This window comes from Phocoena phocoena, chromosome 3 (assembly GCF_963924675.1).
Source record: "Phocoena phocoena chromosome 3, mPhoPho1.1, whole genome shotgun sequence".
NCBI classification, from domain to species: domain Eukaryota; kingdom Metazoa; phylum Chordata; class Mammalia; order Artiodactyla; family Phocoenidae; genus Phocoena; species Phocoena phocoena.
In genome coordinates this window covers 30,823,572-30,847,278 of record NC_089221.1, presented here as the reverse complement: position 1 = coordinate 30,847,278, position 23,707 = coordinate 30,823,572, and the positions used below count along the sequence as shown (strand labels likewise).

The window sequence follows — 23,707 nt, the reverse complement described above, 5'->3', positions numbered from 1 at the left end:
ATGGAAGTATAGTCCATTTACAGTATTATATTGGTTTCAGATGTACAGCATTGTGATTCAATATTTTTACAGATTATACTCCATTGGAAGTTATTACAAAATAATGGCTATAATTCCCTGTGCTATACAGTACATCCTTTTTGCTTATCTATTTTTTACATAGTATTTTGTATCTCTTAATCTCATACCTGTAATTTGCCCCTTCCCTCTTCCCTCTCCCACTTAGTAACCACTAGTTTGTTTTCTATGCCTGTGGGTCTGTTTCTGTTCTGTATATACATTTTTTGTTTAAGTTCATCATTCTTTTCTTTGCATCCCTGAAGTTGCATTAAGAGCTAAAATAATCAGATTCTTCACCAAATGAGCACCAAATGCTTTTATTAGCTCATTTCTCTCAGTGACCAGTATTTCCTGACAGCAGGTTCTTTGCTTTTCACTTTTGTCCTGAAGTTTTCATATCTGTAAAATGGTATTCTTAATAATACATACCTTATAGAGTTGTTGTATTATGTTAAATCATTGGTGGGGCCAGAAAGCAAGTGTTTGATAAATGGAAGCTATCGTTATTAACCATTTACTCTCAGTGAAAATTTAAGCATCTGAGAGATTAAGATGCTCCAGGTGTAAATTGTTGTATTGATTTGTCAGTGATTATTTCACTAATCTACAGAGGAAAAGAATATTGACAACATATTCCAGTTCATTATATACAGAATAGGCAAATTTATAGAATCAGAAAGTAGATGAGCTGTTGCTTAGGGTAGGGCGGGAGAAATGGGAATTGACTGCTAATGGAAAGTGAGTAAAAATGTTCTAAAATTAAGTTGTGGTGATAATTGCACAACCCTTTGAATAGACTTTCTGGAATTTTTGTTTCAGTACTACTGCCAAAGTGCAACAGAGGCTGATAGGATTCCTGCGCCCTGAAAATGGAAATACCCAGCAAATGCAACAGGAGCTGCAGAGGAAGTTTCATGGTAAATTATTGCTTCTGATCAGTTAAATGTACATGACCCCAGTAAAGAGTTTTATTAGGTGAATAGAAAAGAGTGGACATCTCTTGATAAGATCGTTTGTGGTAACAAATATTTTTATTAAAGTAATATTAGTGTGATTTGAAAAGTAAGATGATATGGGCATCATGTATCTCCACAACTTTCAGCTCATAAAAGGTTTTCATTTCTTCCACCAGAAAACATGATACACACTTTTTTTTTTTAACTTTTTTTGGGGGCGGGGGGCTGCTGCATCCCGTGGCCTGTGGGATCTTAGTTCCCCGATGAGGAATCGAACCCAGGCCCCCTGCAATGGAAGCGAGGAGTCCTAACCACTGGACCACCAGGGAATCCCCCAATACACACCTTTTTTTTAATGAATTTTTTTATTGTGCTAAAATATACATAACATAAAATTTACCGTTTTAACCATTTTTAAGTGTACAGTTCAGTGGCATTCAGTAAGTTAAGTTCACATGATTTCCTGTAGCACGGTGATTGCAAAAAGCACCACTATCCATCTCCAGAATGTTTTCATCTTTCTAGTCTGGAACTCTGTACCCATGAAACAATAACTCCCCATTTTCCCCTGCCCCCAACCCCTGACAGTCACCTTTTTTTTTTCCTATCTTTGAATTTTACTACCCTGTGTACCTCATGTAAGTGGAGTCATATAGTATTTGTTTTCTTTTGTGACTGCCTTATTTCACTTAGCATATAATGTCTTCAGAGTTCACATATGTAGTGGCATGTGTTGGAATTTCCTTCCTTTCTGAGACTGAATAGTACTCCATTGTGTGTATCAACCACATTTTGTTTATCCTTTCATTTCTTGGTGGACACTTAGGTTGCCTTCATCTTTGGGGTATTGTGAATAATCCTGCTATGAACATGGTGTACGAATAGAAATTTGAGTCCCTACTTTTAATTGTTTTATTATATATCCAGAAGTGTAATTGCTGGATTATGTGTAATTCTGTTTTTAATTTTTTGAGGAGCCACCATAACTTTTCCATAGCAACTATACCATTGTATTGGTACATTTCCACTGGTAGTACACAAAATAGTCCAATTCCTCCACATTGTCACCAATAATTTTTCTTTTTCTTTTTTTTAAAAAACATTTCTATCCTAATGTGTGTGAAGTGGTATTTCTTGGAGAGTTAAAAATGTGAATCAAATGTTAGGTTGTGTTTTTTTATTTATTATAAAAAAGTAACAACTAAGGAAACAGCAAGGGAACTGAAAAGTTCTTATAACCAATAATTATTCCAGATGTGAATTGGCATAGTAATAAAATATTGTTTAAATTTTGCCTGCCATTCAGGGTTTTTTTTAGGTTCTTTTGCCTTCCATTGTTCGAGCCAATTATTCTGGCTGATAGAACTTTGCTAGTTAAGACTCAGCTATTTACTTTTGTTCCAACATACTTTCTTTCCTTCCTGCTGGACCTAGTTTTCTGTTCACTATTTTGTAAATTCTTCTTTCAGTACTTTTCAAGTAAACTTGACAAAATACAAGCATTGGTAAGAATTTATACAAAGGGGAGCATTCAAATTGCTGACAGTATGCACTGAAATAACCACTTTGGAGAGCAATTTGATCATATATATTAAAAGCTAAAAATGCATATGCATTCAAAGCCAGCAGTTTCACTCCTAGGTATATATTCAGGAACAGTCTTTATCAGACATTTTCCCCACAATAAGTAATAATTTTTATATTATGGCCCAGATGTTTAAAAGCATATACACACAACAGAATTTTAAGAAATAACTATACCTATTTTATACTCTAATATTTTTTTTCCTTTTTCATTCTATTTCCTTTTTAAGGGGAAAAAAAAAAATCTGTCATGATTGACTGAATTGATTTCATGACTCACCAATGCATCTTAATTTGAAAAACAGTCGTAGCAAAACCTGACTGTGTTTTTGAGGAGACCTTTTTTAAGGATATTTATTGCATTATTGTTGTAGTAGCAAAACATTGGAAACAACAGGAATGTCCTTCATGTGGAAAATGGACCTAATTGTGGTATACTTATATAATGGAACACTCAGCAATTAAAATAAATGTATTGATACTAGATTTTGACTTATCAGTATGGGTAGCCTATGAAAATATAACTGGGCAGAAAAAGCAATGGTGTAAATTGTCTAAAAACAGCAACATTTTTACTGTTTATGTATGCATACACACAGAAGCACTTATAGATAGTGAGAGGATAAAACTGTGAATTCAACAACTCATGATCATGGTTGCCTATGAGGGGAGGAAGGACAACAATGAGGATTTCAACCTTAACTATAGTTGTCGTTATTTGAGATAAAGTGTTGTTTTACTTAAAACAACTTAACCTGTCATTTTTCAAAACTTCATGAGTTGTGTTTTGTAATTAGAGGCTCAACTGAGTGAAAAGGTTTCACTTCAGGCAATCCAGCAGTTGGTTCGAAAATCATACCAGGCTCTGGCTTTATGGAAACTTCTTTGTGAACATCAGTTCACTGCCATTGTAGGAGAACTTCAGAAGGTAGGATATTTTACCCCCTAAGGTCGTACTATCATACTATTAATTCTGTGCTTAGTTTGTCTGCTTTTTTTTTTTTTTTTTTTTTTTTTGAGGTACGCGGGCCTCTCACTGTTGTGGCCTCTCCCGTTGCGGAGCACAGGCTCCGGACGCGCAGGCTCAGCAGCCATGGCTCACGGGCCCAGCCGCTCCGCGGCATGTGGGATCCTCCCGGACTGGGGCACGAACCTGTGTCCCCTGCATTGGCAGGCAGACTCCCAACTACTGCGCCACCAGGGAATCCCAGTTTGTCTGCTTTTGAGTGAGCTGTAATCTTTCACTTAGTTTCAGAAGGAGATTATTTTGGGCAGCATTTAGGTTATGATCAAATTAATGTGTTATGAGAAAATTGCACTAAAGCATGATAACTTGAGGGGTTCATTATTAAAACCACAAGTTATTACACTATATGAGAACTTTGTTGTGATATGTGAATGAACTCTTACTTTACCAAAAATATTTTTCAAACAATAGATTGTAACCTTTATTTGGGCTACAGATCCCTTTGGGACTCTGATCAAAACTCTTTCTCCCCACCTTCAAAGAATGCATACAGACACATACATAAAATTTTTGCATGTAATTTCAAGAAGTCCAGTGACCTAAATTAAAATTAAACATTCCTACTTTAAAGAAAAATGTTTGCCACTGTGGAAAATGAATGGTTCTTGCTGTCCTCATTGGAATCCTTTTTAAGGATAAAGGTAATTTGCATTTATCTAAATGTTAGGTCATTTGGGGGAAGGTATTCCTACCTATTAATTTAATTGTGAGCATTTCTAAACGTACACAAAAGTACAGCAAGTACAACAAATAATCCCCCATACACAATTTATTTGCATTCAACATTTTCACAGTTTTACCAACTTTGCTTAATCTATCCCTTATTTTCGTTTTCTTTACTGGATTATTTTAAAGTAGATCCCTAACATCATGTCCTTTCGTTCCTGTATATTTTAATATGTATTCCTTTGGCCATTTTCTTGAATACCAATGTCATTATCACATTAACAATATTACCACTAATTCTTTTGGGTAACATCTAAAATAATGAAATTTCTGTGTTTTAAAAATATCTTTTTATAGATTGGTTCATTCTAATCAGAATCTAAACAGTTGGTTCACTCATTGAATTTGGTTGTTTTTTCTCTTAAATCTCTCAGTCTAGAGCAATTTTCTCTGTCTCTCTCTCTCTCTCTCTCTTTTTAGTGGGGGGGGGGGTGTTGCTATTGCCTTGTAGGCATCAGGTCATCAATCTTGTAGAATCCCAACATTCTGAGGTTGTCTTTACCTTCCTTGTAGTGAACTTGTTCGTCTGTTTCCTGAATTTTCTATGAAATGGAAGTCAAGTCTACAGAGGCTTGATAAGTTCAGTTTTTTTTGTTGTTGTTTGTTTTTTATTTTATTTGTTTTATTTTTGGCTGCATTGGGTCTTCGTTGCTGCGCACGGGCTCTCTGTAGTTGCAGCAAGTGGGAGCTACTCTTTGTCACGGTGTGCGGGCTTCTCATTGCGGTGGCTTCTCTTATTGCGGAGCACAGGCTTTAGGTGCATGGGCTTCAGTAGTTGTGGCACACAGGCTCAGTAGTTGTGGCTCATGGGCTCTAGATCACAGGCTCAGCAGTTGTGGCGCACGGGCTTAGTTGCTCTGCATCATGTGGGATCTTCCCAGATCAGGGCTCGAACCCATGCCCCCTGCATTGGCAGGTGGATTCTTAACCACTGTGCCACCAGGGAATCCCCAGGTCCATTTATTTGATAAAGAATAGCACATACTTTTTTTTCCTCTTTTAAAAACTCAAGTGAATATGTTTAATTATGAAAGCTATTTCCTTTTCCATGCCAGGTAGAATAATGATTTTTAGTTTTATTGGCTGGTAAGAATAATGTAGGTCAATTTTTAGCCTAGGTATCTTTTTTGTGATCCACCTTCAAAGCTTTCCTTCCCTATATGCTCAAGGAATGCAAATTAAATATTAATACAAAAAATTTGAACATAGACTGTATATTTGCTGAAATTTAGAAAAAAGAAATAGCAGTCAGATCACTAAACAGAATGTTACTATAGTATAAATCACCTCAATACTTTAGAACTCCATTTTAGCAAGCAGATTTGTTTAAATAAGATCAAACTCCAATGTTAGAAGTCCTTGAATAATAGAATTCAAATGTTATTTTGGAAAAATAAATGTAAGCCCAAGATTTTTTAATGTAGCTAATTGATTGTTTTTTCCTGGTTATAACTAAAGTCAGGAGGCCTGTCTCGAATTTTGACTCCACCTGGGTTTTGCTTTCCTCATTTGTAAAGTGAGAGATTTGGAATAGGCATACTGTGGGTTCTTTTACAATTCTCAATGATTCTATGAAAATCTGTAAAATTTTATTATTTTTTATAGTTTAGTATATTTTATCTTTTGAATTATAGTCTATTAATGTTTTGATATTTTAAATTATTAAAGAAATTTTATTCTGTGTGGAAATACAATATTCCTATACTTTTGATCAGAAGAGGATTTTCTTTTATACTCCTAGGAATTTCAAGAACAGTTGAAAATCACCACCTTTAAAGATCTGGTAATCAGGGACAAGGAACTGACTGGGGCATTAATTGCTTCTCTAATCAACTGCTACATCAGAGATAATGCTGCTGTTGATGGCATTAGTTTACACTTACAGGACATCTGCCCACTTCTGTATAGCACTGATGATGCAGTTTGTTCTAAGGTATGATGCTTTGTTACCCATTTCAGTGTTTCTTACAGGATGTTTCATGGTATGATGAAAGCACACTAGAATTGTAATCAGGAACTGTTGTCTTTTGTTTGACATACGACCTTGGGTAGGTCTTTTAACCTTCCATGGCGTCAGGATCCTCATCTGTGTAAGAAAGACGTTGGAATGTATTATTTCTTAAAATCCGTATATAAATTTTTCATAAAGAATCTTTGATAGTATTTCTAGACGGTATTTAAAAAATGGTTAACTATGCCTTTCCTTAAAACTTAAGAAAAAAATCACTAAAACTTTGTAATAAATTAGAGCTAATTGGGCAGTTTTTATTGATCCTTTCCTACAGGTGAAAAAAATTTTTTAAATCAGTGTTGCTCAGACTGCCTGCTGACCAATAATGTATTGACTAGGCAAGAGATTTACCAGTCAAAAGCTGTCTTGCTTACATATTTGTGAGAGGAATTAAGAATAGCTAGGATTTTTTGGTCAAAAACTTTTCTGCTTAAAATTAAGAAGAAGTAAGTTTGTAGAGTTGTTTTTATCTTTGATGATAATCAACCGGATGTAAATTTAAACATAGACTAAACAAAACTTCTATTGACAGCATCATCCATGTGCTTGTATCTTAAGTTCTTGTCGTCTCTACTTCTAGGCAAATGAGCTTCTCCAGCGTTCCCGACAAGTTCAAAATAAGATTGAAAAGGAAAGAATGTTAAGGGAATCATTAAAGGAGTATCAAAAAATCAGCAATCAAGTGGACCTGTCCAGTGTTTGTGTTCAGTATAGACAAGGCAAGAAACAAAATGTTCTTCATACCTTCTGCTTAACTCGGAGGGATATCTTCCTTCAGCTTTCAGTAGCCCAAGTGATATGACATAGGGAATTCATTTCTTATGTCTTAGTATTTGATGACTGCACCAGCTTCTACAAAAGCTATAACGCTCTTTTTATGTCTTGAAATGTGTAACTTTTTAACATTGGGGTTTCAGTCCTATTCCAGTTAAACTACTACCTGTGTTAGATTGCTTTCTGGGTTACACTTATTTTTCAGATGCTTTAGATTCTTTTGACTAATTTTAAAAATACTACCTGTCTGCTCACTTTAAAATTACTTTAAATCAAATCTAACATAATGTAGTAACTGTTAGTACAGGTACTACTTTGAATCCTAAGATTTTTTTTCCATCAAGGAACTGCAACCCTCCTTTTTGCTATTTTAAATATGAAATTTTTTTGCAATGAAGAAAATACATTTAATAGCTGCCTTTAAGGCATGTTGGAACCTAGTTCTTCGGTAGACTCATCAGAAATATTTTATATGATGTTGTCACCTGGGTGACTGATATATAGTAGAAACCTCATAGTAGTAAACATAATAACCTTGATCAGTATTTTTATAAGCCATCTAAGGAAAATGTATCCACTTAATAATATGCCTTAACTCTTTGTCCTTTGTCTTTCCTATTAGTGCGTTTTTATGAGGGTGTAGTGGAGCTCTCTCTTACTGCTGCAGAGAAAAAAGATCCTCAGGGTCTTGGACTTCATTTCTATAAACATGGAGAACCAGAAGACGACATCGTGGGACTTCAGGCTTTCCAAGAAAGGTGAGTTTTATCACCTTAACAGATGCAACTTTATGGTTATAGACTTTTCTTTGTGTAAAGTTTGATTGATGGTATTAGGAAAATAATACTTCAAGTACAACTCATAAAATTGAATTACGCTTTCACCTAAAAATGTCTTGTTTTATCAAAGGTGTGAATCAGTATTCTAATTATTAGCCTAGGGATAAAATTATAGCCTGGTGGGAATTCTTAAGGACCTAAATGTTTTTGAACTTGCCTCTTTGGTTTTCCTGAGATTGTATTAATGTCAATTTGAAATGCAATTACGATTTTGGAAACAAAACTGCTGCCTCACCTGCCCCACTGCCAATGTCTGGTTCTGGATGAAGATTAGTATTTTAAAGGATGAATTTTAAATGTTCACAGATTATTAGAGACTGTTTAAAAAAAAAAGTATGTCCAGGGCTTCCCTGGTGGCGCAGTGGTTAAGAATCCACCTGCCAATGCAGGGGATACGAGTTCGAGTCCTGGTCCAGGAAGATCCCACATGCCGCAGAGCAACTAAGCCCGTGTGCCACAACTACTGAGCCTACGCTCTAGAGCCTGCGTGCCACGACTACTGAAGCCTATGCTCCTAGAGCCCGTGCTCCACCACAAGAGAAGCCACCACCATGAGAAGCCCACGCATCACAACGAAGAGTAGCCCCTGCTCGCTGCAACCAGAGAAAGCCAGTGCGCAGCAACAAAGACCCAATGCAGCCAAAAATAAATAAATAAATTTATTTAAAAAAAAAAAAAAAAACAGTAAAATAAGCAATATTTAAAAAAAAAAAAGTATGTCCATAAAGGAAATACATAACCAAAGATGTGTTTCATTTTTATGACTTTACCCTTTTAAACAAGTGCTTCTCAAACCTATTGAAAGAGCATATGATTTGTATTGTTTTTATTTTTTTTTTGCGGTACGCGGGCCTCTCACTGTGGCCTCTCCCGTTGCGGAGCACAGGCTCTGGACGCGCAGGCTCAGCGGCCATGGCTCATGGGCCTAGCCGCTCTGCAGCATGTGGGATCTTCCCAGACCGGGGCACGAACCCGTGTTCCCTGCATCGGCAGGCGGACTCTCAACCACTGCACCACCAGGGAAGTCCTGTTTTTATTTTTATTTATTTATTTTTAATCTTATTGGAGTATAGTTGCTTTACAGTGTTGTGTTACTTTCTACTGTACAGCAAAGTGCATCAGCTATACGTATTACATATATCCCCTCTTTTTTGGATTTCCTTCCCATTTAGGTCACTACAGAGCATTGAGTAGAGTTCACTGTGCTACACAGTAGGTTCTCAACTATGGATACTATGTATAAAATAGATAACTAATGATTTGTATTATTTTTAATACCAAATTGTGTGTGTGTGTGTGTATTTTCTCCAAAATTCTCTTTAGTTTATATTTCAATTACATAAGATAAACCAATTGATAACTAAATCATGGAATTGCTCCTTTTTCATTCTTTTTCAGATTAAACAGTTACAAGTGTATTACAGATACACTTCAAGAACTGGTAAATCAAAGTAAGGCTGCTCCTCAGTCTCCCAGCGTGCCCAAAAAACCCGGACCTCCAGTGTTGTCGTCTGATCCCAATATGCTGAGTAATGAAGAAGCAGGCCATCATGTAAGGGACATAGCATATTTTCGTTCTGAAAATACACTGTGTTTAGATGTTCTGTGTGGTGGTGGTGGCATAACCATCTTGGAAAGGGTAGTAACTCTTAGAACTTACCATTTAAGGATTCTTGATTTCTTACCAGAAGCTTATAAGGCTAAGGAGTCATGTCGAGCCTTTAACTGTGCTAATTTTTACTGTTTTCTTTATTTTAGTTTGAACATATGCTTAAATTGTCTCAAAGATCCAAAGATGAACTCTTTAGTATTGCCCTTTATAATTGGCTAATACAAGCTGACCTTGCAGATAAACTGCTACAGGTAAAAAATATTTTTTATACCATTGTTGTTAATTTATATTTTTAAGTAGCATAACTCAGTGGGTTAAGCACATATAGTCATAAGGAAATTCAGTTTTTCACCCTGTACCAACCGTTAGGTGTTAGTGAAAAGCCAAGTAATGTAATACCTTTTCCTAGTGAGCAAGGTAGTCTGTTGGTCTAGTTTTCTTGTTATTTAGAAGCTGATTGGGATTGTGGGATGAAAATCAATGGATTATGAGTTAGGAGACCTGCACTTTGTCTTAGCTCTGCCATTAAGCCACTTCACAAATAAATGTCTTTTCACTACCCTAAGTCATAGTGTTCCTCATTCTGTAAAATGAATATATGGCATTTGATAATTGCAAAGATGCTTTTGAGCTCAGAATCTAGGAATCAATAGCTGTGTTCTCAAAGTTTATTAAAAGATTTGTAATTGGATTATAATAAATTGTTTTTATCAACCTAATGCAACTATCATTGCAATTCTTTGAATAACTGTGGTAAAACAATCATTTATAATGAGAAAAATTGCCCTCTCATATCTGTTACTGGATTATAATATTGCTTATGTATTCATAAAACAAGGCACACCTATAAAATGATATATTTACTATCTGAAGAGCAAGTGGGTAGTCAGAAAATGTTTCTGATTAACTTTACAATTTCCAGATTGCTTCTCCATTTCTGGAGCCACATCTAGTCCGAATGGCCAAAGTTGATCAAAACAAAGTTCGTTACATGGATTTACTCTGGAGGTATTATGAGAAGAACAGAAGTTTTAGCAATGCTGCTCGTGTCCTATCCAAATTGGCTGACATGCATAGGTATGGCCTAATATTCTCACTGTGACAAATAATTGATAACTGGGCTATACCTAGTTACATCCAGATTTCAGATATTAAATAAAACCTTATTCAGGTTATACATATATAAAACTTTTATGCTTTTACTTGGATTTATCTAAAGTTTATAGTTTTCTCTCTTTGTTTTTAATAATGTGTAGCAGGTACCAAATACCTCCTACTGAATAGACTCTATTCAAACTGTCTTGTAAATCCTTTTCTTTAAAGTATGTCTTTAGATTCTTTCCTATTAACAGCAATTAATTACTATTCTTTTTCTTTTTTAATATTTTTTTATTTGGTTGCGCTGGGTCTTAGTTGAGGCAGGCGGGCTGCTTAGTTGCGGCATGTGGGCTCCTTAGTTTCGGCTCACTGTCTCCTTAGTTGTGGCATGCAAACTTTTAGTTCTGGCATGCATGTGAGATCTAGTTCCCTGACCAGGGATTGAACCCGGGCCCTCTGCCTTGGGACCGTGGAGTCTTAACCACTGCATCACCAGGGAAGTCCCTTAATTACTATTTTTAACTAAAGGACAATAAATACTTCTCAAAGTCTTTATAATTTTAAACGTTTAACAAATTCCAGGCTAATTTCCTCTACTCTCTTTAAATTACTGAATAGGTCTTGGAGCACATATATTGAGGATTGTTAAGAATCCTGTTAAAGAGTGCATTGAAATTTCTAATTAGATTGTCATATCAAAAGACAACTTAAAATTTTGGACAGATCATTAATTTGACCCTCTTTTCATTTGGAATTTTCTTTGCCACAATAGTGCAGTGCTATTTCCAAAATCTGGAGATTGGTTAAGTTAGGACAAGGAGGTGTTTGAGACAAGGTTGTTATTAAACCAAGTTAATCAGAATGGTTACTTAAATCACCCAGATATGGCTAATAGCAAGTGTGAGAGTTTGTGTATCTGTTTGTGTGTGTGCTCATGCAGTTGTAATTATTGCATGTGTGGGCCCAAGGCATTTTTGGTCTTCTTGCTATCTTTGGTCTTAATAGTCATTTGGTTTTTTTTCTTTTTTTTTTTGTTTCTTTTTTTCTTTTTGGCAGTGTTGGGTCTTTGTTACTGCACACAGGCTTTCTCTAGTTGCGGCGAGCGGGGGCTACTCTTTGTTGTGGTGTGTGGGCTTCTCATTGCAGTGGCTTCTCTTGTTGTGGGGCATGGGCTTTAGGCACGTGGGCTTCAGTAGTTGTGACACACAGGCTCAGTAGTTGTGGCTCGTGGGCTCTAGAGTGCAGGCTCAGTAGTTGTGGTGCTCGGGCTTAGTTGCTCCACGGCATGTGGGATCTTCCTGGACCAGGGCTCGAACCCATTTCCCCTGCATTGGCAGGTGGATTCTTAACCACTGCGCCACCACAGAAGCCCCCTAGAGTGGCTTTTAATTGCCCTTTCATTAATATTTACTGACCTTGTTCCTTGTTATAACAGTTACTATATTCTTGTTATAAAATATTCAGAAATCCTCTAACTTTTAAGAACAGTGCCCATTGTCCATATCTACTTCACACACAAACACATAACCTAATTTCCTCCTCATGTGAGAGACCCTATACGTCTTACCAGCTCGCAGTTTACCGTCTCTTTCCACAATAAAATCTTTTTCTGACTATTATGTTACTCTCTTTCTCACTACACTTTTTTTTTTAATTTATTATTTATTAATTTATTTTTGGCTGCGTTGGGTCTTTGTTGCTGTGCGTGGGCTTTCTCTAGTTGCGGCAAACGGGAGGATACTCTTTGTTGCGGTGCCTGGGCTTCTCATTTCAGTGGCTTCTCTTGTTGTGGAGCACGGGCTCTATGCACACAGGTTTCAGTAGTGGCTCACGGGTTCTAGAGCACAGGCTCAGTAGTTGTGGTGCACGGGCTTAGTTGCTCCGCGGCATGTGGGATCTTCCTAGACCAGGGCTCGAATCCGTGTCCTCTGCATTGGCAGGTGGATTCTTAACCACTGCGCCACCAGGGAAGCCCTCATGACACTCTTTTTACATATGTAGGCTGCACCAAGTAAGTTGGCGGCTATAGTGTTATACTTTTTTTTTTTTTTTTTTTTGCGGTACGCGGGCCACTCACTGTTGTGGCCTCTCCCGTGGCGGAACACAACCTCTGGATGCGCAGGCTCAGCAGCCATGGCTCACGGGCCCAGCCGCTCCACGGCATGTGGGATCTTCCCGGACCGGGGCACGAACCCGTGTCCCCTGCATCGGCAGGCGGACTCTCAACCACTGCGCCACCAGGGAAGGCCCAAGTGTTCTACTTTAAATAATTTGGAAATATTACCCATGTTGAAAATGTTTGTTTCAAGTGGGGTTTTTTTTAAGAGATGAGAAGGGAGGTAAAGGAAAGCCTTTTAGAAGCAAAGCTCCTAAAGGTACAGAGTCCTTTATATTTGATCTTAAGAGATGGTCAGTGCTAATTACCTGTCATCCACACACGTACTTTGCAAGATAGGAGAAAGGAGTTAATCCTTTCTTTCTTTTGGTTTCTTTTTGGAAGGGGAAAACTTATAGGAACCATAGCTATGTAGAAGGACAGTTTTTTAAGTAAGACCTTCTCTGAAAGTAAAAGAAAGCCAGTTTTTTCCTGATTCAAATTGGCATTCATGGGGATATCAAAAGTTTCATTTCATACTCGTTGATCTGAGGGGTTGCCAACAACTAAATGAGTTAGTATGTTTGTTTTTAATGCCAAGTTGCTTTATAATGTCAAAGACCCAGGTCTGATGGACTTAGGGGATTAGAAAGGACTGAAGATGTTAATCATGGAGGTGGATACATGCTTAGGGCATTCTGACACCTGTCCGTCAATCAGCCAGCAAATAGATTTTGAGTACCAGTGATAATTCAAGGCATTGAGGAAGGGAGTAGTGAACAAGATCAACACCATCCCTGCTCCTAAGGAGCTCTCATTCTAGTGGGCAAAGACCATAGACAGACAAGTTCAGATTCTATAAATACAGTAAAAACAGGATTTTACAGTAGAAAGTGCCTTGGGGAATGGGGAGCTGCTTTAGTTAAGATTGGTCAGAGAAGGCCTCAGACAAATTGTCATTAAAATTGATTCTCAAATGACAGGAAGAGGCAGCTATTAAAGAAATGGAGGAAGTGGTTTAAGCACAGAAGCGATGGTCTCTGAAGAGGCACTGCATCAGATTTAAGTTTATCATGTTTAGGGTACAAAAAAGAAAGCCAGTAGGGTTGGAAATGGTGAACAAGGGAGGAATGAGATGAGGTTGGAGGAGTAGGTAAAGGAGATTGGAGGGTCTTAAGAAAGCATGTGACGTGATCTGATTTTTGTTTTTAAGGGGTCACTCTAGTTGCTGTGTGGAAAATGAAATGTAGTATTTGCCATATTAAGGTAGAGAAGTAAAGAATATGAGGAATAATAAAAAGTTTAATTTAATTTTAGAATAATCAAGTTTTTAATATACTGAAGTTTTAAAATAGGAAGTTACTTTTTGGATGTAAAGATAAGTATTTATGTGTTGACTTAAGTTGTGGATCTCTTTTATTAGAAATCCTCTAATTTTTCAAGTTTCAAATGACCTTTTATGTTAATTTGGCATAAATAGTACATCATAGCTGATATATATGTATATTGGATCCTTAAGAATTCACATGAATAAAAATAAGGATTTTCCCCCCAGCACAGAAATTTCACTTCAGCAGCGACTAGAGTACATTGCTCGTGCCATTCTTAGTGCCAAAAGTTCCACTGCCATTTCATCAATAGCTGCAGATGGTGAATTCCTTCATGAATTAGAAGAAAAAATGGAAGTAAGTGCTAACGACACTTAAGTCTTATCCACATTGATTAGTAACCACGTGTTAGTCCACTTCCTCTCTTCCCCTAGTAGATAATAGGTCTGTAGCAGTCAGTATTAATTTTAATCTCTTATGCCTTCTTTTTTTCTTTTCATATTTATATATAAATCTTTTAAAAGATTTTAATGATACAGCATTTGGGTCCTAGGACATTGCTGTAATCTAAAAGTTTCCTCTATGGCATTTCTAAAGATTTATTCTAACTATTCTAACACCAAGCAGATTATGTCACATTCACTGTTTATTCTGGAGGCTAATAAGTAGATGTGTAGAGTGGGCTAAACTGCCTTTACTAAGAGACACAAAAATGTATAATGGTCCACATACAAAAGCTTATTTCTCATTCACAAAATCCAGAGTTGGTGTTCCTGATTGGCATGTTGCTTTCTTCCATTTGGCGATGTCAGTTCCCAAGTTCTATTTTCTGGCTCTACCATTCCAATGGCCTTACCTTTTTCTTTAATCAAAGGGAGGAAAGGTGAAAAGAGCATGTAAGAAGCACATTCACTCTTAAAAAACCTCAACCCTGAAGTGGCATACTGTACTTCTGTTGACATTCCTTTGAAGAGAACATAGTCTTACAGCCATACTCCTAGCAGAGGAGGCCGGGAAGTAGAGGCTGGCCATTTTGTCTGGCTATAATCATGGGCAAAACAGGTGTTGGTGAGTAGCAAAGGCTCTCTGTCACAGCACAGTCCCTGTGTAATCTTTTGTTGTAATGAAGCGTTGCTAGTCTGTTATGATAAAAGTCTTTATACATTTTTTAAAATTTGGGTAGAATTGACATATAACAGTTGCTAAGGTATACAACATAATGATTAAATTTTTCTATATATTGCAAAATGATCACCACAGTAAGTCTAGTTAGCATCTGTCACCATAAATGATTACAAAAAAATTTATTTTCTTGTGATGAGGACTCTTTAAGACCTACTCTTTTAGCAACTTTCAAAATATGCAACACAGTATGATTAACTGTAGACACTATGCTGTTATTTATATATTATTTTTATTTTAACAAACTTAAAGTCAGATACTAGGAGTCATTCCTTCAAGTACCTGGTGATTTATCATGAAGAACTTAAGATTTGATTTTTTTTCTACCCAAACTAGGTTGCTAGGATCCAACTTCAGATACAAGAGACACTACAAAGGCAATATTCCCATCATTCTTCTGTACAGGATGCAATTTCTCAGCTGGACTCTGAGCTAATGGACATAACTAAGGTAATAAAAAAGCAAGTGAAATTCCTATAGTAGTCACCTATTATCTTGTTTCTTTTGCATTTTATTTTGTGTTTAAGATAAGCCATCTTTGGAAGCATATCACTGAGCTGACACATCACCACTGTGGTATCTCACTCTTGCTATGTTTCTCTTTCCAGGTCAATTTCTATCAAGAATCTATCAGCCTCACATGGGGCTTTGTTAAAACTCCTGCCACCTATTTTATGGCCTTGTTTCTTATCTTGAAAAAGTAATTTATCTTTGCTTAACTCTCCAAGCCTCTCCCACTCTGTACCCTTCTGAACAGTTTCTTTTTCAATTATTCATGGACATTTCTCTAAGAACCCTGAAGCACCGTTAGATTTGTCAGTATTTCCGTGATTTTTCAAACCTTAGTTTAGACAACACTAATTATAAAAGAAATGTCATTGCAGTATCTTGCTCTCAGCCAAGAAAAAAAAAGGCACACATATTTAAATCTGTTTAAATGTGTTTTCCATGCATTTACCTTTTTTTTTTTTTTCGGTACACGGGCCTCTCACTGTTGTGGCCTCTCCCGTTGCGGAGCGCAGGCTCAGCGGGCATGGCTTACGGGCCCAGCCGCTCCGCGGCATGTGGGATCTTCCTGGACCGGGTCACAAACCCGCGTGCCCTGCATCGGCAGGCGGACTCTCAACCACTGTGCCACCAGGGAAGCCCGCATTTACCATTCTTAATCTGGCATTACGACCACCTACATGTCATCACATCTTTGTATCATATTTTTGAAACTTTAGATAAAATCTTTGGTTACTTTTAACTTTGAGGGAGTTCTTCACTGTTAATTTCTGAATACTAATCTCTGGTTGGATGTTGGCATTTTCTCCTACAGCTTTATGGGGAATTTGCTGACCCATTTAAACTGGCAGAATGTAAACTTGCAATAATTCATTGTGCTGGTTATTCAGACCCTATACTGGTGCAGACACTTTGGCAAGATATCATAGAGAAAGGTAAGTGTTCATTTATAGGTGTATTAGCTGTACGTTATTTAGTGACTTAGTAGAAGAGTGAATGCAAGCTGTTAACGGTCATATATTTAGGGCTCATGAGAATTGTATATACCTAAACAGAGGGAAGTAGAGGGTACTTGATATGGTGGAGGGCGATCCTGTAGAGAATGATCCCAGTAAATATTTGAGAGGACCCTCAGAAAAGATGTGTCATTTTTGTGGTTTATACTGCTTAATAAGGGATTCTGAGACACTTAGCTCGAAATCTCATAACTAGTGCCCTGGTAAGTGGAAAGTATATCAGACAGTAACAGAAACACAGAATCTGCTCATTATATTAACGTGCATAGAAGTTCTAGTATTTTGTACCTTGAAACAGAAAAAAATAGTCAATTTAAAATTTTCACAATGAAAACAGTTTGGGTTTCTACTGACATGTCTCTTTCTTACAGAACTGAATGAAAGCGTGACATTGAGCTCCCCAGACAGGATGCATGCTCTTAGTCTCAAGATTGTGCTCCTTGGCAAGATGTATGCCGGCACACCTCGTTTCTTTCCTCTGGGTAAGCCATAACCTTAGCTACGGTTGTGGGGCTTTTATCTTTTTGTTTTGACGGTTTTCTTCATTGACATGGAAAAATAATGGTTTGTAGGGCAAAATCACTTTGTTGTTGCTATTTATTAGCTCTGCAGTTTCATTCTACCTCTCCAGAAAGAAACACCTCCAAAGAATAGCAGAATTTGTTGATGAATAGTTGGGTATGAAACTCTCTTTGCTTGACCTTCCAAGTTGATATATCTATCTTCGGATAGTCTGACTAACAGACCGTAGTGGTTGTGTTACTGGTAACCCTATACACACTTGAAGAGAAGGGGAAAATAGCTGATGTTTTTGTGCATGGATGATCTGTGATTGATTCAACTGCCCCCTGTTATATTGAGGGCATATTTTTCTTTAAAATAGCAAGTAGTTGTGTTAAAAATGTAATTTTTGTGAACTCCTTTCTTAACCAGATATACTGACTATTTGTTATGTAGGAGACTGTTATAAGCCATTTGCCAACCTATAATGTCTTCCTCGGTTATAAACCAATAGACTCAACATAAATATATTCATACAGTAGAATGTTAAATAAGCACTTTGTGTTTTTGAAAAATGTTGAGAAACATGAAAACGCTTATAACATAACATCAAATTGTTTTTAAAATATGAAGATCCAGACTTGTTTATAGACCTTCTCTGATTTAGGGTTTATTCCCTGGACATGGTAAGAAATAAAACTATTATAATCATACCCTTATTTCTTGTAAGTACAGGATTAAAAACTGCCATGCCAAAACAACAAAAAACTGCCATGCCGTTTCATTGATCAGGAAAATAAAGAGCAACTGTATATATATGTCTTATGAGTATGTGAAACCTGACAATTTTAATAGCAAAAAGGCCACATTGTACACAATCCCTTTTGAGGGTATTTCTGCTTTGACTTATGATTTTTAATTGTTGAACCCAATAAAATTTAGGGTAGAAGAGGCCTTCCTTTTTCTATCACTCTCTCAATGGCAAACAGGTTCCAGGGGGCTTCAAACTAGAACAAATTGAGTCTTTAGAATTTTTATTACCTTTCCAGAATCTCTGTATGGTAACTTGTAGGGGAGATGCAGGTTCAGTGGCACTATTTTCAGTGACTCCTCTTGCCCATGGTTACTCACATTGGTCAGTCTCAGATTTTAGGTACCATAAGTAAGAATTTGATTGTTACTGTTAAGATCTTATTTATGGGACTTCCCTGGTGGCACAGTGGTTAAGAATCCGCCTGCCAATGCACGGGACATGGGTTCGATCCCTGGTCCAGGAAGATGCCACATGCCGTGGAGCAACTAAGCCCCTGTGCCACAACTACTGAGCCTGCGCACTAGACCCCGCGAGCCACAACGAGAGAAGCCACTGCTATGAGAAGCCCGCGCACCACAACGAAGAGAAGTAGCCCCCGCTGGACGCAACTAGAGAAAGCCCACGCGCAGCAACGAAAACCCAACGCAACAATCAATCAATCAATCAATTTAAAACAAAAAATCTTATTTATGATGTAACAGGTAGTAAAAAGTGAGACTGGGACCACAGTTACAATCATCAAAATAAATAACTTATGAATCTTATGAATATTACATTTAATATTTCTAAAATCTAGATGCAGTAGTGCTTCTTTTCTGAAAAGCTGTTAAATTGAAGATATAGTATTTCAAGATATTAAATATTATCAGTGGGTCCTCTCCAATAGTGGAATTGTGAATGCTCTCTATTTTCTTCTTGTTCTTTTGCTGTTTTCCAAATTCACTATAATAAGTTTTTTCTCTAATAGCTTTAAAGTGTGTAATTGAATGGTTTTAGCATATTTACAGAGTTGTGCAACCATCATCACAATTAAATTTAGACCATTTTCATCACCCCAAAAAGGAAATTATATCCACCTTCAGCCCTAAGCAACCACTGTTTTACTTTCTATCTCTATAGGTTTGCCTATATTTTGGTATATGCCTTATTTTTTATTAAAAGAAATTTTTAAATTGTTTTTTAAAAGACTTTCCTGTAGAAACTGTTTAGTTATGAGTAAGGCCTACTTTTTAGTATCAAGAGTTAACAATTCTACAACAACAAAAAATAGTAATTATATGAGGTGAAGGACATGTTAACTAACCTTATTGTGGAAAACATTTTGCAATATGTATGTGTATCAAATTATCACATTTATACCTTAAACTTAGACAGCGTTACATGTCAATTATATCTCAGTAACACTGGGCGCAAAAACAGAGTTAACAATCCCAACTTCTGGTCCTTTTCTCTCCCCAGATTTTATTGTGCAGTTCTTAGAGCAGCAAGTTTGTACTTTGAACTGGGATGTGGGTTTTGTGATACAGACAATGAATGAAATTGGAGTGCCATTACCTAGACTACTGGAAGTATATGATCACTTGTTCAAGTCACGGGTAAGGAAAATATTAAATAAAATAAAATAATTAGTTAAATCAATTAACTTTCTAGATACAGGAGCGGAGTATTTTGCTTGTGTGTTTGTAAGTATCTCATCTAATACAGTTGTATCAGAAATTTGCTTCATTGGTTAAGCAAATTATGCTTCAGACTTTTTTAAAACCAGTAATGAGAGTTGTTTTGCTATATATCGTGATAAAAATCAAATCTTTTTTAATATTAATAAACATAATTATATATGCTTTACTTTTAGTGGAACAGGCTAAATACATGAAGAATTATCATTTACTTCAAAGAAACAAAATACCAGTGTGTTTATTCACTGTAACCTCATCTAAAATATCAGTGCTTAAAGATCTTTCCACAAGAAAAGAAAATTTAACTATGTATGGTGACGGGTGGTAACTAGACTTACTATGGTGATCATTTTGCAGTGAAAGCAAACGGTGAATCACTGTATTGTACACCTGGAACCAATATAATGTCATGTCAGTTATGCCTCAATTTTTTAAAAATGATCTTTCTCACCATATTTAACCTTATTAGACTGTAGATTTTGTAATTTTTATCCTAAGATCAAAAACCAAACAAAACCTGTTGAACTGGATTGCGTTTAATACTAGTCATGATTATAGTACCGTCGTCAAAACATTCATACAGTGCTTTACAAGGCACTTGTATATCTCATTAAAACTCATAATGAGCCCATGATGGAAATGAGCAAGTAGTAGTATCCCCATCTTCTACTACATCTGACAAGGGCAAAGAGGTTAAATAACCTGCTCAAGTCACATGGCTAGTAATGATGAAGCCAGAACTAGAATTAAGATTCTCTGACTCCTGATTTAGTCTCTTATTCACACTATCGGATTAAGTCTGCGTAAGTTCAAAGTAAAAATGGTGTCACAGCCAATAGGAAGAGATGGATTTTCTTCTCTTACTTCAGGTTCCTAAGCAGGAAATTTGTATGCTCTACACAGTGGATCGATACATCAAATATTCTTCCTAAATAACATCACAATGAAGTTTTCAGTGCTAATTCATTATTAACCATAATCAGATATATAATTTAGTAACCACATAATATTAAATGCTTATTTTAATATCAGTAAATTTTGCTTTGGACATTGATGACTATTTTAACTAACATAAATGATTAAAAAATCAGTTGACAATTTGCCTTACAACTCATGATGTATTTTTCTTTATAGGATCCATTCTGGAACAGAATGAAGAAGCCACTGCACCTTTTGGATTGTATACATGTACTATTGACAAGATATGTTGAAAATCCTAGCCAAGTTTTAAATTGTGAGAGGTAAGTATGAATTAGATATACTTTATTATATACCAAAGGCTTTTAAATGCACCTAATAAATACCTGGGTAACAAATTTGGAGACAGTGGGGCACGATATGGAAACTAAAAGAAGTATGCGAGATTTAAGCTCTTGTGCATGTTTGCAATAACTATTTGAATGATATCAGTCAGTATTTATGAAAGGTTAGAGTTTTTTCCATTTTTCAACCCTTGTCCTGAAGTCTTTCTAAAGGTGACAGGATAAAATTAATGAATTACTCCTAAACTCCTTTCACTTTGAATTAGTGGCCTAGGAAGTTCAATCATGTATTTGTGATATCAATGGCCATTTCAAGATATATTTGTTTGAGGGGCTTCCCTGGTGGCGCAGTGGTTGGGAGTCCGCCTGCCGATGCAGGGGACACGGGTTCGTGCCCCAGTCCGGGAAGATCCCACATGCCACGGAGCGTCTGGGCCCGTGAGCCATGGCCGCTGGGCCTGCGCGTCCGGAGCCTGTGCTCCGCAACGGGAGAGGCCACAACAGTGAGAGGCCCGCATACCGCAAAAAAAAAAAAAAGATATATTTGTTTGAAAAGGCCAAATGAATATAAATAAAATTAATTTAAGGAGTCATCCCTTACTGCCTCCTTCTCATTATAATAATCTTCAAAAGGGAAATGGTGGTGATGTGGCAATCCACCTACCCCCTGAGTTTCCTTCTCTATTTTCATTTATTTGCCATTTACTTAATTACATGATCCTTGCTCTCATGTGGGACTATAATAAGTAAGGTTAGCAGAAGTTGAAGGGAAGTCCTATAGGAGGAAATGCTTCTAAGTATGTAGATGGTTGATCAGGTGTCTTTTTCATTACAGGAGAAGATTCACAAATCTCTGCCTGGATGCCGTTTGTGGTTATCTGGTTGAGCTCCAGTCTATGAGCTCCTCAGTAACAGTACAGACCATCACTGGGAATTTTAAATCTCTTCAGGCTAAACTAGAACGGCTTCATTAATTATTGTAATGTATTTTCATCCATGCGTTTTGTTCTGTAAAATAAAAGCTCAGCTGGGTCCAGATTTCAGGTGCTATAAGTCTAAGAATTTAAGAATAATTTTAGTAGAAACATGTTTTTAATAAGTGGCTGGTATCAGCAGACAGTACATTTGCAGGTGAATTCTTTTTTACTACATAATACTGTTTTGTTTTTTAATAATCAGGTTAAACAAATGAAATAAGATTATGATTTTAACACAAAGATAAAAAAATTAAAAACTCTTATTTTGAATTTATAGTATTCATTTTCAAGTTAGTTCAAGTGTCAAAACTTAAATAGGCTAGCTGAGCAGGTCCAGTCCCATAATACTAGATTCTACAACAGTTCCTAAATAGACAAATAAATACTGTCTCTTTTTAAAAGTTATTTAGGTTTTGGGTTTAACCTTGGAAAGAAATTTCTTCCAACTACTGAATTGGTCAGTTACAGTCCTTGTAATACACACCTGGTTGTTTTTTGAGCAAGTGATAAACTTGTAACTAATGTTCTATGTCTTAAAAAACCTATGCAGGGAGATACTGTTTTCCCTCAGTGTTCACCTAGCTCTTCTTTGGCCTGGGACTACCGATTCCTTCAAAGCAGTGGTTCTCAAAATGTACACACCAAACTCTCACATCAGCATCATCTGGGAATTTGTTAGAAATTCAAATTCTCCAGCCCAGTCCCAAACCTGCTGAACCCAAAATTTTGGGATGAGTCCCAGCACTCTGTTTTAATAAGCCCTTCAGGACATTCTGGTACACGTCATGTTTGAGAACCATTGCATTAGAGGATACAACTAGTTTATGGATTGAGCTCCCTATCTGATTCCTCCTCCTCCCTCCCCCATCAATAACCACAACACATGTTTCACCCAAGACACACCATATATGAAGCAAAATAGTAATATAAAAATAGTTTTAAAATAGTTTTTAATCTTCAAAATTAGGATGACAAAACCAAGTGCCCCCAAGTCATGGCAACAGGGAGGGAGAAAAAAGTGGGAATGACCAGGTCTAACAAAAAAGCAAGAACATGGACTCCTTTCCTCTTACCTTTTATGCTACCAAGAGTAATTACCTTCTACCTGTTGTCACTAATGTATGTCTAACAATTTTCAAAATACATTTTGAAAATATTTTTCCTTCCACTTTTATTTTTTTCCCAAGACCATGGGTTGCCCTTTCCGTATTCTCTTAGAATTTAATCCCCTTTCTCCTATAATCTTCTAATTTATAATATTTAATAGAATGTCAAAATACCACTCATTAGGTACCACTACCTCTCGTTTTTCAGCTTTTCAGTTTCCTGAGTTTAGATTTTTTGAATATGTAAAATGAATGTATGCTACACATTGTTAATTCTGTAAATTTAAAATTCTGTCATGTCTACTTAAAATGAAAGTCTTGCTTAAATACTGTACTTAGCCACAACTCCAGTTCTGCTACATGTTTTTGTTTTAAGCACATTTACATATAAGCACATTAATATATATGCTAAGTATACTGAACTGAAAATAATGAAGCTACATCTTTCATTAGGGCTAACGTGGCTAAATGGTCCTTAAGAATCAGAAATCTGAACCCTGTTTCTTACATTTACATAACATCTTTTGAGAGGGTTTAAGAATTCTAACCACACAGC

At 36.5% G+C, this 23,707-nt stretch overlaps 1 protein-coding gene across 2 annotated transcripts in view; it reads left to right on the top strand.

Annotated features, from left to right (window-relative positions):
- The window catches only part of NUP155 (nucleoporin 155), a 64,035-nt gene extending 41,843 nt beyond the window's left edge, over nucleotides 1–22,192 (top strand). The window contains exons 21-35 of one of the 2 annotated variants that reach the window (XM_065873398.1): nucleotides 880–977; nucleotides 3,398–3,528; nucleotides 6,095–6,286; nucleotides 6,945–7,083; nucleotides 7,761–7,896; nucleotides 9,376–9,529; nucleotides 9,736–9,840; nucleotides 10,512–10,666; nucleotides 14,338–14,467; nucleotides 15,629–15,742; nucleotides 16,614–16,734; nucleotides 17,187–17,297; nucleotides 19,589–19,725; nucleotides 20,941–21,047; nucleotides 21,904–22,192. In XM_065873398.1, the coding sequence (XP_065729470.1) occupies nucleotides 880–977; nucleotides 3,398–3,528; nucleotides 6,095–6,286; nucleotides 6,945–7,083; nucleotides 7,761–7,896; nucleotides 9,376–9,529; nucleotides 9,736–9,840; nucleotides 10,512–10,666; nucleotides 14,338–14,467; nucleotides 15,629–15,742; nucleotides 16,614–16,734; nucleotides 17,187–17,297; nucleotides 19,589–19,725; nucleotides 20,941–21,047; nucleotides 21,904–22,042 (1,969 nt within the window). In that variant the 3' untranslated portion in view covers nucleotides 22,043–22,192. The remainder of the gene's footprint in view (nucleotides 1–879; nucleotides 978–3,397; nucleotides 3,529–6,094; nucleotides 6,287–6,944; nucleotides 7,084–7,760; nucleotides 7,897–9,375; nucleotides 9,530–9,735; nucleotides 9,841–10,511; nucleotides 10,667–14,337; nucleotides 14,468–15,628; nucleotides 15,743–16,613; nucleotides 16,735–17,186; nucleotides 17,298–19,588; nucleotides 19,726–20,940; nucleotides 21,048–21,903) is intronic. The other variant, XM_065873399.1, reaches the window with a different exon arrangement.
- The last annotated feature ends 1,515 nt before the right edge of the window (nucleotides 22,193–23,707 follow it).